We start from the raw sequence: 16,717 nt of genomic DNA, 5'->3' as shown, positions 1-16,717 counted from the left end.
AGTTCAGCACCATGGACAGTGCTGTGGTTAGGGAACAGCAAAGAGAGGAGAGAAGACTTGCTCTGCTGGAGGAGACAGGGATCAAGCAGGTTACCATGGAATTATCTTAACTGGACATTATGACCGGAGACATTTCAATATTTCATACTTCAACATATTTTCCCGGTAAAAAACAACTGGTAGCCAGATAACACAAACCCTGTCTCATACACTCAAACAGATGGCATAAGCATAGACACACATCGTTCTATTATTGTCGACTTCCTAATCTCCTTGTTTACATCTGGGTGTGTTTACGCAATCCCTGGTGTGTGTGTGTGTGTGTGTGTGTGTGTGTGCGCGCATGCATGTATCTGGGGTTGTGTGTGTGTTCCAGAGTATTTTTAATTCACTTTAATACCTCTGGTTTCGCAGAACAACTCCTGCTCCTGAGAAATCCATCCTATATGTTTCCAACAGGGGCATCACTAAGTCCCCCACTTTAATTGTTTGTGTTAAGAGGTTAAAATGCATTTTATTTTATTTTATCTCAGTTTAGGTGGAAATTAATCCAGACATGACTCTTTTTAATTAGAAATGTCTTTAGTTAAAGTGTAACTAATTGTCGGAAATTGGTTTTAAACCATAAATATTGATAAAAAAAAAAAAAAAAACAGCATTTAAAAGTGAATTGTATCTTTTTAAATGCCCTTTTAAAATAAAAAATTGTGCTTAGAAAAGTGGATGGAGCTAATAAGCTGCCTAACTAGTAGGGATGGGAATAGAAAACCGGTTCCCATTGGGAGCCGGTTCCTAATTGTCCTAATTTCCTGGAATTGCATGCCTCCGTGACTATCGATTCCTCTTATCGCTGCCTGGTTTTTCTGACAGTTGCGCATTTCAAAACAATAACGTTAGCGCCACGCAGGTAGCCATGGCAGACTATTTGATTCCTTAAGGGCTCGAAATTGCCTGGGTTTTGGTCATATGCTCCCGAAATGCTCCCGCTGTTTGACTGTTTCGAAGTGCAGTGATTGAAAACTACTCGAATGCTTTAGAACAGAGTCATTCATTTAAATCGGGGCAACCTAACAGCCATGGAGCTAACACAAGCTAATGCTAGCTAATCAAGCTCATACAGACACAGAGAGAGAGATAACAGCTGACAGCAGGTAGTACAGGTACAAATAAAAAAAAAGGGGTGGGGGCTGTTGTGTAAACCTTGTACTTTTTAGTTCACATATAATAAGAGACAGAGGGTTGCGTGCGTGTGCGTGTGTGCGCGTGCCAGAGACGGAAGTCAGAGGAATAACGACCAGTTGAATGCAACTACGGTTCAATAGATTAAATTAGTTTAAGATATTGAACTGTAGTTACATTCAACAGGTCGTTATTCAATAGATTAAATTAGTTTAACACTTTGATCGCCATGGGTTAAATTCATAATTTACCATCCCTAGCCAGCTCTATTTGTCTATGGAGAAGTTCCCCTTCTTTGCAGGGCTATAACCTTTTAAATTCTATTGCTAAATTGACATTATTATGGCCCATTCAATGTCCTATATGTATTGTTCAGGGTGTATCAATGTTATACTTTTTCATTCACATATTCATACTAAAATACGGTCTAAAGTATAAGTATGTTTTTATCGTTTTCTGCAGCTTTCTCCAGAACTTGATTTATAGCCCCAAATGCACTATATTGATGATCAAATACAGTTTGGTAGCGATCGGTGCCTGATGAAAAATTTCAACTGGAGGTACTTCTAGAAGTTACTACGTATCATCTGATATTGACCGGATGGGCGGGGGGTCGTTTATAATTCCGTGGGCAACGTTATACCATTCATCTAGTGTGGGTCATATGATCATCAGATCAGTTAGTATAGAATACGTTAGAAAATAACGTTGAAACTCACCGTATCTTCCTCGCGCCGTTGGACGATCAGCGTGGAGTAGACAGTTTTCGATTATGGGATGTTGATCCTGATGAACCATTTCCAGGTTGTATAATACTATATACGTCCAAATAACGTTGTTTATTGAGTTAGGGCGAGCAATTGATTATCCAGTGTGTTGAGATGGAGTCCGGCTACCGATCGCGAGTGCCCGGACGGATTATGGATGAGCACTTCCTGTTTGGCGCGCCCCTCCCTCTTGGCCGATCTGCCGATCGGCCACCAGATGGCGCTCTTGAACCGTTAGACAGTTGAGTGGAGCTCACCAGTACATCTCATGTCTCCGGAGGAGAAATATGATTTCGATCACAGATTTTTAAATTATTGATATCAAAGACGAGTTACGGCGTCTTCGGCAGAATGAGCATGGCGAGGAATGACGTCTAAACACGTCATCGGCGATTAAAGTGTTAAGAATAAACTAATACAAAATAAAAATAAATTAGAGAATCTCAAATACATAATTTTATTTAAGTGTAGGCTATAGTTAATTTCTTTTGTTTACAGTTTTTGTATTTTTCTGACATGGGGGCTCAACAATAAATGATAGGGATGCTCGATATTGGCTTTTTTACCGATACCGATATTCCGATATTGTCCAACTCTTAATTTCCGATACCGATATCAACCGATACCGATATATGCAGGGTTTCCCCCCCCAAAAAAACAGAATAATTTCAGGTAACTAATAATGTCACTGGATATATATATAACAAATATTGTTATTGTTTTTATTTTTTTTTAAACCGATACCGATATTTTCCGATATCACATTTTACATATCACATTTTACATTTTACATTATCGGTCGGCCGATAATATCGGACATCCCTAATAAATGACAATCAGAAATGTCAAGTTGCATGTTGTTATTCTAACCAGCTTAGTTCTGTTGCATTTCCAATTCATTTATTTAAACTATAAATTTATCAGGGATCGATAAAGAATCGGATCGATAAGCAGAATCGATAATGGAATCGTATCGATAAAATCTTATCAATTGCCATCCCTACTAACTAGCCTACCTGAAGATGTTCAGCCGTCATCATCTGTCACAGACGATACTCCAGGATGATGAGTGTGTAGTGGGCTCTGAGGATGCCTTTCTTGTGGAGGCAAACTGTGGTCAAGCACTTATTCTGGCGATCTGTTTCTTTTAGATTTGAGGTGTTACTTGTTACACGCACTGCGCGCCAGCATCACTGTTATATAGATAGTTTAAATGGAGCCAGGCGTCAGTGTAGGTTACCTCGAGGAGTGTGCTGGAGTGAGTGTGATTGAACCAGTTTGTTCTAGTAGCTAGCCTAACAGTCCAATCAGCAGTCACTTTAGATTTTCTTTTTTTTTTTTGGACGAAAGACGATGAACTGTTTCAGCAGCCGCCTTCGGCCCGGCATATAGTATTAGCTAGCTGGGTGGTCTGTTTTAGAATAATAGTAGTCAGCCCCAGGCTTCTTGTTGATGCTTACTCTGTTCTCAGCAGAAGGTTCTCATTCATATTGCATCTCTCCTCCTGGCTGCCCACTCTTTCTCTTTCTCATTTGTTCACTCTCTTCTCTCCTCCGCCTCCGTCTCTCTTTCCTTCTGTGCCTTCTACTCCCTCCTTATCCCTCTTGCTCCTCTCCATCATTCCCTCTGTATCTCCCTCCATCTCTCCATCCCTCTCTCGCCCTGAGCTCCTCCACAGTGTGTGTGACAGGTTGACCAGAGTGAAAAGGGCTCTTATACTTCTTGAACAAGTGCTGCCCACACACACACACACACACACACACACACACACACGTACGTACCCACACACACACACACGTACCCGGGGGCAGCTAGCTGAAAGGGGGTTGCCATGGAGACAAAACCTGTGAGAGATGTTTAGTGTAGGGAGAGATTGTTGGTGTCCAGGGAGTGATAGTCTTAAGTGTCTCCTTTTGCCTTTGAGGCTAGCCCCTCTCTCTCTCTCGCTCTCGCTCTCTCTCTCGCTCTCGCTCTCTCTCTCGCTCTCGCTCTCTCTCTCGCTCTCGCTCTCTCTCTCGCTCTCTATTGCTCTCTCTATTGCTCATTCTCTCTCTATCTCTCTCTTTCTCTATCTTGCTCTCTCTTTCTCACTCTCTTTCTCGATCTCTCTCTCTCTTTCTCGCTCTCTCTCTCTCTCTATTGCTCTCTCTTGCTCTCTCTCTCTATCTCTCTCTTGCTCTCTCTCTCTCCTCTCTTTCTCTCTCTTGCTCTCTCGCTCTCGCTCTCTCTTTCTCTCTCTTACTCTCTCTCTCTCTTGCTCTCGCTCTCTCTCTATCTCTCTTTCTCTCTCTCTATCTCTCTCTCTCTTTAGAGGACATTAGGTGAAGGTACCGTGGTTCCTATCATGTTCTTGTATCGTGGCTGGATTCCACACGCTGTTCCTCCGCAATCAAACACATGAGAATGTGTTTATATTGAAGTAATGCGGCTATATTTGTCTTGGTAATGTGACCGTATGTAACATGTATGTAACATGAGAAACAGATACAGGAATCAAATGAAAGCAAACACTTTGTCTGAACAAAGCAGTTAATCAAAGTGGTTGAAATGGGCGTCACTAGACACTACAGACTTTTATGCATCAAGACTCATTTTAAATGTAGACTGATCAAGTTCAGAGGATTCAAAGGTTTCTATCGTAATTCTGTGATTAACATAGACATCAAACATGCAAACCTTTTGACCACATACTTGAGATGCCTCAATAAATCACAAAAGCTTCTACTTCAATCACTCAACTCTTCTTCCACTACCGTCCTTTCTGCTGAGTGAAGGGAGAGCGAGTGGGTTCTATCTAACCTGATAGTTTTTTTAATAGTCCCTTAGTATGGCTTGGTGCCTACTTGAAAGGTGTCTTTGTTCAGCGGCTGGGTGGCGCTGAGACACCGGGTTCGACTCCGGCTGTCGGCGTTGCCTCCGGCTTGGGCCGGCCGTCATACTAACTCAATTGGCAGAGTCAGCGGGTGGAAGTCGATGGGTGGTAATCTGGACGTTGTGGACAGCGACTCCTACAGGTCGGTTGGGGGACGCCTGCACAGCAGAGACAGGAAATGGCGGGGGTAGTGAGCCTCCCACACGTTACACTTCGCCAATGAGAGTCCGCGCTGGCAGGTGAAAAGAAGTGACTGGCTGCCTCCACATGTATCGGAGGGGACATGTGATGGGCTTCTATCCTCCCTACAACCGACCAGTGGGGGGCATATGCGAGCAACGTTCAAGACAGGTGAGGGGAGAATTGGCACAGTGGAATTGGGATGGGAGAAGAAAATTAAAAAAGAGGAGGAAAAAGTGGATCAAAGAAAGGTGTCTTTGTTCAAAGTTTCTAAAGGTGGAAGTGTGTGTGTGAGTCTACCAAAGGTCTGCGTGTCAGTAAGAGAGCGCACGTCTGAAATAAGAGTGCTGTGTTACATAGATTAGAAAAGCCGGTGCTTAATGTAATTAAACGGCAAGGTAAACGGCAGTGTACATAACATCCAACATATAACGTACAGTATAACATAACATACAACATATAACATAACATACAACATATAACTTATAACATAACATACAACTTAACCAGCATCTCCTTCTGACAGGCTTTAGGCTTTGAGGTCCCTAAGCAAAATAATATGGCTATAATAATAATTAGTGATATTTTTTTTGTATATATTTTTTTTGTATCTCTCTCTCTCCGATTTTTCTCTGTTTTCTCCCCGTCCCAATTTTTTGTTGTTGTGCCAATTCCCCCCCCCCCCCCCCCCCCCCCCCTCCCCTACCATGTTCTCCTACTGGTCGGTACAAGGGAACCCTGAAGTATCCGCACGCTTCCTCCGACACGTGCGGCGACAGCCAGTGGCTCTCTTCTCACCTGGCAGCGAGGGCTCTCATTGGTGAAGTGTAACGCGTGAGAGGTCACGCTGCCTTCCTCAAGTCCTGCCTCAGCTGAGCAAGCACCCAAACCTGACCTGTAGACGTCGCTGTCCACAACGCCAGTTTCCCACCCACGGCTTCCCTCCCCCTAACCCAGCCAAACGAGTTAGTATAGCGATCAGCCCAAGCCAAGGCAATGCTGACTCCGGGAATCGAGACCGCAGCCTCTTGCATTGGTGACGAGCGCAATCTCCGCTACGCCACCTGACCGCCCAATTAGTGATAATTTTGACATGCTAACAGTGTTTCGACCGCTTTCAGACAGACATGGTTCTGGTTCTGGTTCCATTCTGGAGTCTCAGAACCTTGGTGCTTCCTGGCGAACCAGCCCGCGTTCACACCAGCAGAACACAGGGAGTTTGACACCTCCCTTCATCATCGCTGCTCAACGTACAAGACAGGCGGAAGTAAACGCAACAGAGTTGATTCATCATTTGGTCTGACGTTCTCGTGAACCCAGCCTTGGCCATCTTCCACAAGTTGGGCTAACAGCTCGCTCTGTCTAGTACTACTCTCTAGCTTCATACAGCTCACTCTTTCTAGTACTACTCTCTAGCTTCATACAGCTCACTCTTTCTAGTACTACTCTCTAGCTGTTCCTGGAACTCTGTTGATGCCCATCCACCAAGTGTTTAGTTTCCTCAGCAGACCCCTCCATTGTTGACGTTGTTCACGTTGTTGTCAGTCGCTGCCTTCATCTCCTTCCTTCTTCCTCGTATCTTCACAGCCTAGAGTTTTTTGCAAGAAAAAGAAATGTGGTTCCAGCTTCTCAGGTTCTGAATGCACCTGCCGGTTCAAAATTAGTTTTGGGAACCAGAACCGACACTGCTTGCCCCTATTAAAAAAGTATATTTATGTATATATGCTTTAACTTTGGAGATGAATTTAAATTATTTAGAGCATTAAAATAAATTCATCTAGATTAATCTATGGAGTGAAACATCTTCAATCTTAGCGCCGCGGATATAAGAAAGAGGTCTAGCTGAGTCAATGTTGATGGTTTTGTTGAACATTTGTATTTCACAGGAGAGAAACTGTATTCAAAGAAAGCTATTGAAATAGTCTTTGAATCTAAATATACTTTCTTTGTGTTGATTTTACATTAATTCCATGATTTTACTCAAGTAAATATCTGTTACAAGATTCTGTTTTAAGTAGTAAAATGCAATTTTTTTATCTAGATTCATTACAGAAAATTGTGAGATTAATTAGTTAATTTTTTTTATCTATTGACAGCACTAGTTTTTTTATGTCAAACACTGGGGTTTGTACATTTTTAACCTTATAACAAAAACTGTAACAATATGGCCCCAACGTGGCCCTGTTCAGCTATATTCTGACCCAGCAGTCAGTCAAATGAACAGTGTTTCGCAAAGGGAGGAGATGATGGAAAGTGAGAGGAGGATGTGAGAAGTGAGGGAGTGAGATGAGGAGGAGAAGAAAAGAGAGGGAGAGAGATGGAGGGGAAGGAGGACAGGCCATTATGTAGTGCAATAGAACTGAAACCTCCTGAACCGACTGAGTGGATAATTGGTGTGCGTCAGACTCTACAAGTGAAGAGAGAGAGAGAGAGAGAGAGAGAGAGAGAGAGAGAGAGAGAGAGAGAGAGAGTATTGTGAGTGAGCGTATTGTCGTATTATTACTGACCCCATTAGATCAGGTGTGTGGAGACGGAGGTTTGTCAACAAATATATATATCACAATTAGGTATGGAGTGTGTGTGTTGATACAATGAGCTGTTACAAAATGTATTAACCCTTTACATCTCCCTGTTCCCTCCTTTTTATCTGTCTCTCTCTGTTCTCACTCCAACCCTCCCTCCTCTGCATCACTCCCTCTCGTCTTTCTCCTCCTCCAACCCTTCATTCTTTGCTCATTCTCCATCTCCTCCTCTTCCAAACTCCTCTCCTCCTTCTCCTCCTCTTCCAACCTCCTCTCCTCCTCTTCCAACCTCCTCTCTCCTCTCCTCCTTTTCCAACCTCCTCTCCTCCTCTTCCAACCTCCTCTCTTCTCCTCATCTTCTAACCTCCTCTCCTCCTCTTCCAACCTCCCCTCTTCTCCTCTCCTCCTCCTCTTCTAACCTCCTCTCCTCCTCTTCCAACCTCCTCTCCTCTCCTTCCAACCTCCTCTCCTCTCCTCCTCTAACAACCTCATCTACTCTCCTCTCCTCCTCTTCCAACCTCCTCTCCTCCTCTTCCAACCTCCTCTCTTTCCAACCTCCTCTCCTCTTCCAACCTCCTCTACTCTCCTCTCCTCCCCATTTCTTCTCTGGTTCTTATCCTCTTTTTTTCAACCACCAACTCCATCCTTTCTCTTCCTCCATCCTTCCTCTTCCTCCATCCCCTTGCCCTCTTCTTCCTCCTCCAACATTTCCTCCCTTGTTTTCCTGCCTTTTATGTCTTTCTTGCTGCTGTGAAGCACTTTGATGTGAAGCACTTTGAGCCGTGAAGCACTTTGAGCCATGAAGCACTTTGAGATGTGAAGCACTTTGAGCCGTGAAGCACTTTGAGCCGTGAAGCACTTTGAGATGTGAAGCACTTTGAGATGTGAAGCACTTTGAGCTGTGAAGTACTTTGAGCTGTGAAGCACTTTGAGATGTGAAGCACTTTGAGATGTGAAGCACTTTGAGCCGTGAAGCACTTTGAGCTGTGAAGCACTTTGAGCTGTGAAGCACTTTGAGCTGTGAAGCACTTTGAGCCGTGAAGCACTTTGAGAGTGAAGCACTTTGAGATGTGAAGCACTTTGAACTGTAATTCTTGTATGAAAGCTATACAATTAAAGTGTATTATATTATTATTATTTTCTTACCCTGATTCCTTCTCTCCCCCTATCTACTCCTCCTCTCCCCCCCCCCCCCCCCCCCCCCAGATGAGGTGCGTGCGGAGGTGGTAGACAGTGTGGTACGGGACATCCAGAACACCCAGTGCATGCTGAACGTGGAGTACTCGGGGGTGTCCTGCCCTCACGTCACGCTGCAGTTTGCCGACACCAAGGACGACGTGGGGCTGGGCCTGGTCAGGGAGGGCATGGTCATGGTGGACGTGAGAAGGACAAGCACCCTGCAGAGATGGTGAGGACCACACACACACACACACACACACACACGCGCGCCTCCCAAGAAGAATAAGACTAAAGCAGCAAGACAGTAGCACTAGTGAGTGATTAACAGTTCTTAGAATGGCATATGCAAGTCAAGTCAAGTCAAGTATTTATTTATATAGCACGTTTAAAAGCCCAAGAGCCAACCAAAGTGCTGTACAATCAAAGGTTAAAATCCATGTCCTAATATAAAATACACAAATACAAAAGGCACACTACAAGACAGTACATTCAGAGAGTAGGACAGTAGGACAACACACGAATAGGGGAACACAAAGTACAGTAGCACACAGGGGACAGAGGAGCATAATAAGAGATACAAGAGGGAGGGGCAGGATAAAATACATGGGAGTGTGTGAGTTAGAGGGTGTGGGAGAATCAGGGTTTATTGAAGGCCAGGGAATAGAAGTGGGTTTTTAGACGGGCCTTAAATGTCTCCAGTGAGGGGGCAGATCGGATCTCCAGGGGAAGCTGGTTCCATAGCTTGGGCGCCACGGCCTTGAAGGAGCGATCGCCTCTCTTGCTGCAATTAAAATAAATTCATATTTAGAATGTATCACCATTATTGTCCCATGTTTATCATTTCTGTCATTGTTATTAAATAAAATAAAATAAAGTCGGACAAGTCTGTCAAACTCATCCGAACACACCGGTTTGTCAGGACCTTCTGGCTTTGATGATCATCATCATCATCATCATCATCATCATCATCATCATCATCATCATCATCATCATCATCATCATCATCATCATCATCATCATCATCATCATCATCATCATCATCATCATCATCATCATCATCATCATCATCATCATCCCATTTGTTTCCATGAATCTCGAGGGTCGTGATGAAGGCCTGTTTAGAGGAGAGCACATCAACCTAGCGTTTATGTAGCATACTGTATGTTGTGCTCTAGCTCATCTTTCAAGGCTCATATACCCCTTAAGTGCTAAGTGTTCTGGCAACACGGTAATCACCACTGTCTCCGCTAGAACAAGGCTAAGCGCTTACTCTCCATCCTGGCACCCAGCTTAGCATGCATGTCTTCGCCTCCGTGTGTGAACACTGCGTTCAACTCAACACTAATGTGAACGCCGCGTGATGGAAACCATTGCCATTAAGGAGCCATACGTCGCTTCGTTCTTCAACCCAGACACGAGCGCACGCGTAAACAAACACACACCTCAGTGATTTCTTTTTTTTGTGTCAGCCGGGCGGCCATTTTGTCCGATTACAAAGCAGCCCTCGTTTGCCTTCGCCTCGTTATGCTAATTCAGCCGGCAGACTCCAAGCCCCCTCTCTGAAAATGAAAGATAAAGGAATAAAAAAACGGGAGATATTTATTCCGGCCGCAATTACCGCTCGCACGCACACGCCCATCCCCCCCCACATTACTCTCCGCTCTGTCGTTTACTTACAAATTGGCACGAACAAAAGAATGAGGTAATATCCCCACAGGAGTGTAATTGTTCATAAATATACGAGCGGTGTTGTCGCACACAGGCAGCAGAGTGAGTACTCACGACACGCGCACACTTTACCCGCTTAACCCGTGCCGATGAAATCCCCTCCACGGTCGGGGTCAGTGATGTTAACGCAGAGCATTGTGTTTAGCACCGGAGAGAGAGCTTTGACCTTTGACCTTTTTAACCGGTAGCCAGGAACTATAAAAGCAGCCTCTGGCTAATGGGCCCTCCTATGGAAGCGGCGCAGTGATTAAAGCCTCCCTTTCACTGCACTAATGTGGCTTATGGGAGATGGTTAGCTGAGATCAACCACTTGCTCTGCTGTGTGTGGATACGCTGAGGCAAGCGGCTGTGTCCAGCATGCAGCACTTCCTGGCCGATATGAAGAGTTGGATTAACGCAGGAAAACTACTATTTTATCTTGTTCTCCCACTGGTTTCACAGTTAGTGAGATCAGGCACAGCATTTATCTGAATCAATATAGTCTGTCCACCACAATCAGTGTCGTGTCGCTATGGGAACTGATGTGTGTGTTTTTTTTTTTATCGCATCTGATTTAAAATTCTTGGATTTTGAAACCATTACCCGCCGTGTTCCCAGCGCGGGGCGTTTACAACGAGCCACTATTGGGCTGTTTATTGAGATTTGCCAAAAAGTGAAGCGCTTGTTATTCAGTGCGTATCGGCTCGTTTTGGAATGAATAGGCTCATTTAGCAGGCACTTTTACTTCTAGTTTAGCAACTACCCGCTTATGCCTTTTGTAATGGATGAATTCCACTCTGAGTTTCCACAGGACTGGGGGGGGTGCAGTGTCGGGTCGGGGGGGGGGGGGGGGGGGGGTGCAGGCTCGTGTGTCGGGGGGGGGGGGGGGGGGGGCCTGCAGATCAGATTACAGATGGATAGAGAGGTCGACTGATGGCTCCTTCAAACGCTTCCTGCTGTTCCTAAATTTAGTGCTGTCAGGTGATTACATTTTTTTATCTAATTAATTACAGGATTTGTAATTAATTAACCCTTTATCTGCCAGGGATTATTCTGATCTTAATCCACTGTCTGCCAGTACTGTAAGTCTATGGAGATGTTCCCCTTCTTTGCAGGGCTATAACTTTTTAAATTGTATTGCTAAATTGACATTACTATGGCCCATTCAACGTCAAGTATCTATCGTTTAGGATGTAGCAACGTTCTACTTTTTCATTCACATATTCATATTAATATACGGTCTAAAGTATAAATATGTTTTTATCATTTTCTGCAGCATTCTGCAGAACGTGATTTATAGCCATAAATACATATATTACATCATCAAATGTAGTTTGATACCGATTGACGTCAGATAAAAAATGTCAATTGTTCAAGGTCCTAAACGTCATGCCTCATCATCTGCTGGTGACCGGAGGGGGGGGGGGGTTTATAAGTCCGTGGCCGACGTTAAATCATTTATGTAGTATGGGCGATACATAGATCACAGCAGTTTATATGGATCATAATAAGGAAACATGCTGAAACTTACCACAGCTTCCTCTGACCGTTGGGTGGTCAGCGTGGAGCAGAAAGTTTGCGATTATGGGATGTTGATATATGCGATCCATTTCCAGGTTGTAATAATATATACGTCCAAATCATGTTGTTTATCGAGTTATTGGCAACGGATCGCTATCCAGTGTGTCGATCTCGAGTCCCGCAAGCGATAGCGAGTGGCCGGACCGAATATGGATGAGCACCACTTCCTGCCGCTCATTTCCTGTTTGGGCGATCCGCCGATCGGGCACCAGATGGCGCTCTTGAACCGTTGGAGAGTTGAGAGGAGATCAACAGGAGATCTCAAGTCTCCGTGGGTGAAATATGATTGACATGACAGATTTTTGAAATATTGATCTCAAAGACGCCTTACATTGGCAGATTACGCATGGCGGAGAATGACGTGGTAACACGTCATTGGCGAATAAAGGGTTATTCTAATTAATCGCATTTTAATCGCATAACCATTTTATGCCTGATATTCTATATTCTATAATCATATTTCAAATTGTATGTGTCCGGATGGCAGAATTCAGTACTGCATCTACAAAACCTTCTGTTTAATCATCTTCCATCTATTAATTAGCTTAGATTTTTCAGGTCTGGACAATTTGAGCATGGTGTTATTCACAGTCAAAGATACAAAAAAAATTATTGATATTCTCATTTGGTTCATTACAATGGTTGATTGAATGAAAATGTTAATAACAGATTGCAGAATGGGTACAATACAGTACGGCTCAATACACACAATTGTTAAGGGGATGCAGACCAGAGAAAGACTTTGGTCTTGGTTACATCAGGGTCCCCCATTTTCAATTCATAATGAATTGTAAGTAAGGGTGCAACTTGCACTGTGCAATCCATTCTTTGTGGATCTAGCCCACAGTATTTCTGACACTGGGAATACATTCCCTGAGATTAATAGATGTCCCTAGAATCAGATACCAAGAACATGCAAATGGACCATATTTAAAAAAAAAATGTAATTAATTTTGAGTTAATTTTCATAACTCAATAATTTGCTGTGTAATTAATTAATCTAATTAACGCGATAAACTGACAGACGCCTTTAGTCATATTTGGAGGGAGGGGGGGTGGGGGGGGGGGTGTATATGATTGAAAGAATCTGAGACTCGATTTACCGCTGGACACAACCGGAAAAAATAAGTTTTGTCTCACAGGAGCGCCGGTGCAGAGAGAGAAGAATGGGTGCAGCCTCCACACTTTTATCCCTTTGAAGATCTGTTCTCCAGAGATACAGACAGAGTGGTGTTCATTCAGCCCTCGCTCGCTTTGATCGCCCATTTTTACCCTCTCTTTCTTCTCTTTTTCTTTTCACTGATCTTCTCCGGCTACCCGACCTCCTCAAAGCGCCCTTTGTCCGTCCCTATCTTGTTTCCTCGCCGTGGGCCTCATTCATCTGCTTCTCCGGGGGGATCGGGGGTGGCCATCGTCATCTCTACTGTAGTGGTCCATAATTGCATCACAGATGGCCTGTAATGCAGCACTGGCACATTAGACTTGTATCAATAGTCAACCGCTAGTGCGTTGGAGTTTGAGAGGGAACTTTTAAAGGCGAGGAAGAAGATGGAGGGGTCAGGGGGGTGGATGGCAAGTTGAGAATATGCACATATATGTGTTTGTGTGTATATATGTGTGACGTATACATTTGTTCTTCCATTAGCCAGCTTCATTGTTTAAGTTTGGCTCAGGCCTTTTTCCTGGATGTTCACTAAGTCCATCATATGGACGGCTCTGCTCTCTCTCACGACACGGGCCCAGCAGGGAGGGAGCGCTGGCCACAGTGGAGAGAGGAGGAGAGAAGAGGAGGTGCCAGCTGCTAATGAGAGAGAGAGTTCGGGGGGGGAGAGAAGAGAGGGAGAGAGAGAGAAGAGAGAGAGAAGAGAGAGAGAGGAGGAGAGAAGAGGAGGTGCCAGCTGCTAATGAGAGAGAGAGGTGGGGGGGACAGAAGAGAGGGAGATAGAGATAGAGGGAGAGAGAGAGAGAAGAGAGAGAGAAGAGGGAGAGAGAGAAGAGGAGGTGCCAGCTGCTAATGAGAGAGAGAGGTGGGGGGAGAGAAGAGAGGGAGAGGAGAGAGAGAGAAGAGGGAGAGAGAGGGGAGGAGAGAAGAGGAGGTGCCAGCTGCTAATGAGAGAGAGAGGTGGGGGGGAGAGAAGAGAGAGAGAGAAGAGAGAGAGAGAAGAGGGAGAGAAGAGGGAGAGAGAGAAGAGAGAGAAAGAGGGAGAGAAGAGAGAGAGATGGATTGGAGAGAGAGAGGGAAAAGGAAAATAAGAGAGAGAGCATATGAATGGTGAAAATGAGAGTTGCGGTAATGAGGATGATGGGTAACGAGGATGACAGGTGATGACGGGTGATGAGGATGACAGGTGATGAGGATGACGGGTGATGAGGATGATGGGTGATGAGGATGATGGGTAACGAGGATGACGGGTGATGAGGATGACGGGTGATGAGGATGACGGGTGATGAGAATGACGGGTGATGAGGATGACGGGTGATGAGGAAGACGGGTGATGAGGATGACCACGGTTGGATGAAGCTGGGAACCAGAGGATAAATGTATTGTTTCCATTTGCAGGATGACTGACCCAGATATTGCGCATTAAGTGGTCCGTAGGTCATGAGGGACAAACCACACACAGCGCATCGCACTTCTAGTCTCTTCACTGGCAGTGAGGTCACAGAATGTCACATGCACGTTTCCGACCACACACACACACACACACACACTACTGAGCAGATTTATATAAGTGCATAATGGAAAGCTTTAGAATAGGCATGTGTTTGACTGTTCTGCTGTGCGCAGTGTCACAGTGCAAATATTAATCCACTGTCCATCTGGCATCAGGCCATCTGTGACCGTGCTGCTCCCCTGTCGTCCACATGGACGGGATATTCGTACAGGACACTAAAAGTGGATGATATCATTACTTTTGTCATTGATACGCCCGTCGGGGAAACGGGAGGGAATATTAACGTACGTTTGCGGCACGTGCAATATAAAAGCGAGCAGCGATAGTTTAAGCTTAAGTGAATCGAACGCACGCACACTTAATCTCTTTCACATAATCTCTGTGAAGGGCGCAGCGGCACAAAGCAGAATGGATGTGTCAAGAGATGATACTTTTGCATAATAATATTCTCTCGCAAAAGAACGAAAGGGTGCTCATTTGTAGGTGCAGATTAAACACCACTTGATATTAATGAACGTTCTGAAGTCGGCGTTCTGAGTAAAAGGAATATTAATACGGTTCCTATCTGCTAAAAAGATTGTTTGTGAATATGTCATTGTCATTACATCTGTTCTCTCTCTCACACACGCACACACACACGTACACTTACACTCACATACACACTCATCAGATACTCAACACAATCTTGGGTAGCGTCTAGGGGTGTAAATATTTGACCCCACTTTGATTCGATTAGACCCCACTTTGATTCGATTACGATTCTTCAGGCAACGATTCAATGCATCATGAAATCTCTTCATTTGACCACGATTCGATGCGATTCGACCTTAGGTTCGATGCATTGTTACACCCCTAGTAGCGTCTATCCTGCTCTTTAACCCTTTCACTGCCACACGACAGCCGGTTAACCCTTTCACTGTGACAATACAGAAGGTTAGCCCTTTACTATCACACAACCGACGGCGATGCTCCATCATTAGCATCATTAGCTCTGCATAACCTGCTGTCGTGTGGCAGTGAAAGGGTTAACTTCATCGTCATCCACAGCAACGATGGCTACTGGGCTATATTCATTCATCATAACACAAGGAAGCTGTCATCTTCGCTCACGATGGACTGCCATAAGCAAGTGCAGTGTGTGTGTGTGTGTCACAGCTGTTAGGGCAGAGATGATTGTAGACCGAGGCCGAGCTCTATTCATGAACTCTGCTGACCCCAAAACTCTGAGAGACCAGACGGCCTGTCCGCGTCTATTCTTTTACCAACGGATTTCCAGTTCTGCGATCTGATTGGCCACTGACGTTTCTGGTGCGATCTGATTGGCCACTGATGTTTCTGGTCATGTGACATGTGCGCCCAATCGCGTGACGCGCCCATTTCCGCCTCGAACAGCAGCAAACTACCTAATGCCTAGTTTATCACTGGTTAAGCTTAGGCGACTCTTTCGAAGATGGTTAAGGTTAGAGTTTGGAATCAGGGCTGGTGTTCTATCTCCATGCTCTAAGACAAACTCTAACCTTAACCAACTTCGAAAGAGTGCCTAAGCTTAACCGGTGGCAGAACTTGCCGTCACACGATTGGCGCAACCAGAAACGTCAGTGGCCAATCAGAGCGCAGAACGCGAATGCGGAACTGGAAATCCGTTGGTAAAAGTATTCAGGCGGCCTGTCCTCCCCCCCAGCGCCCTGACACACACACACACACACACACACACACACACACACACACACAGATACACACACACACAGATACACACACACAGATACACACACAGACACACACACACACACACACACACACATACACAGATACACACACACACAGATACACACAGATACACACACACACAGATACACACAGATACACACACAGACACACACACAGATACACACATACACGCACACAGATACACACACACACAGATACACACACACACAGATACACACACACACACACACAGATACACACACACACAGATACACACAGGCACACACACAGATACACACACATACACACACACAGATACACATACAGACATACACACACAGAGATACA

General features: G+C 44.8%; 1 protein-coding gene across 1 annotated transcript in view; it reads left to right on the top strand.

The window, feature by feature from the left end:
* The window catches only part of snd1 (staphylococcal nuclease and tudor domain containing 1), a 447,837-nt gene that overhangs the window by 402,243 nt on the left and 28,877 nt on the right, over window positions 1-16,717 (top strand). Inside the window, 2 exon segments of the mRNA XM_084330125.1 lie at window positions 8,727-8,900; window positions 8,903-8,928. Of these exon segments, the coding sequence (XP_084186251.1) occupies window positions 8,727-8,900; window positions 8,903-8,928 (200 nt within the window).

Source organism: Notolepis coatsorum (assembly GCF_963971535.1).
Source record: "Notolepis coatsorum genome assembly, chromosome: 15".
In the NCBI taxonomy this organism is placed as follows: Eukaryota; Metazoa; Chordata; class Actinopteri; order Aulopiformes; family Paralepididae; genus Notolepis; species Notolepis coatsorum.
Note: the sequence above shows the minus strand (reverse complement) of the source record. Positions and strands in the feature narration are given on the sequence as shown.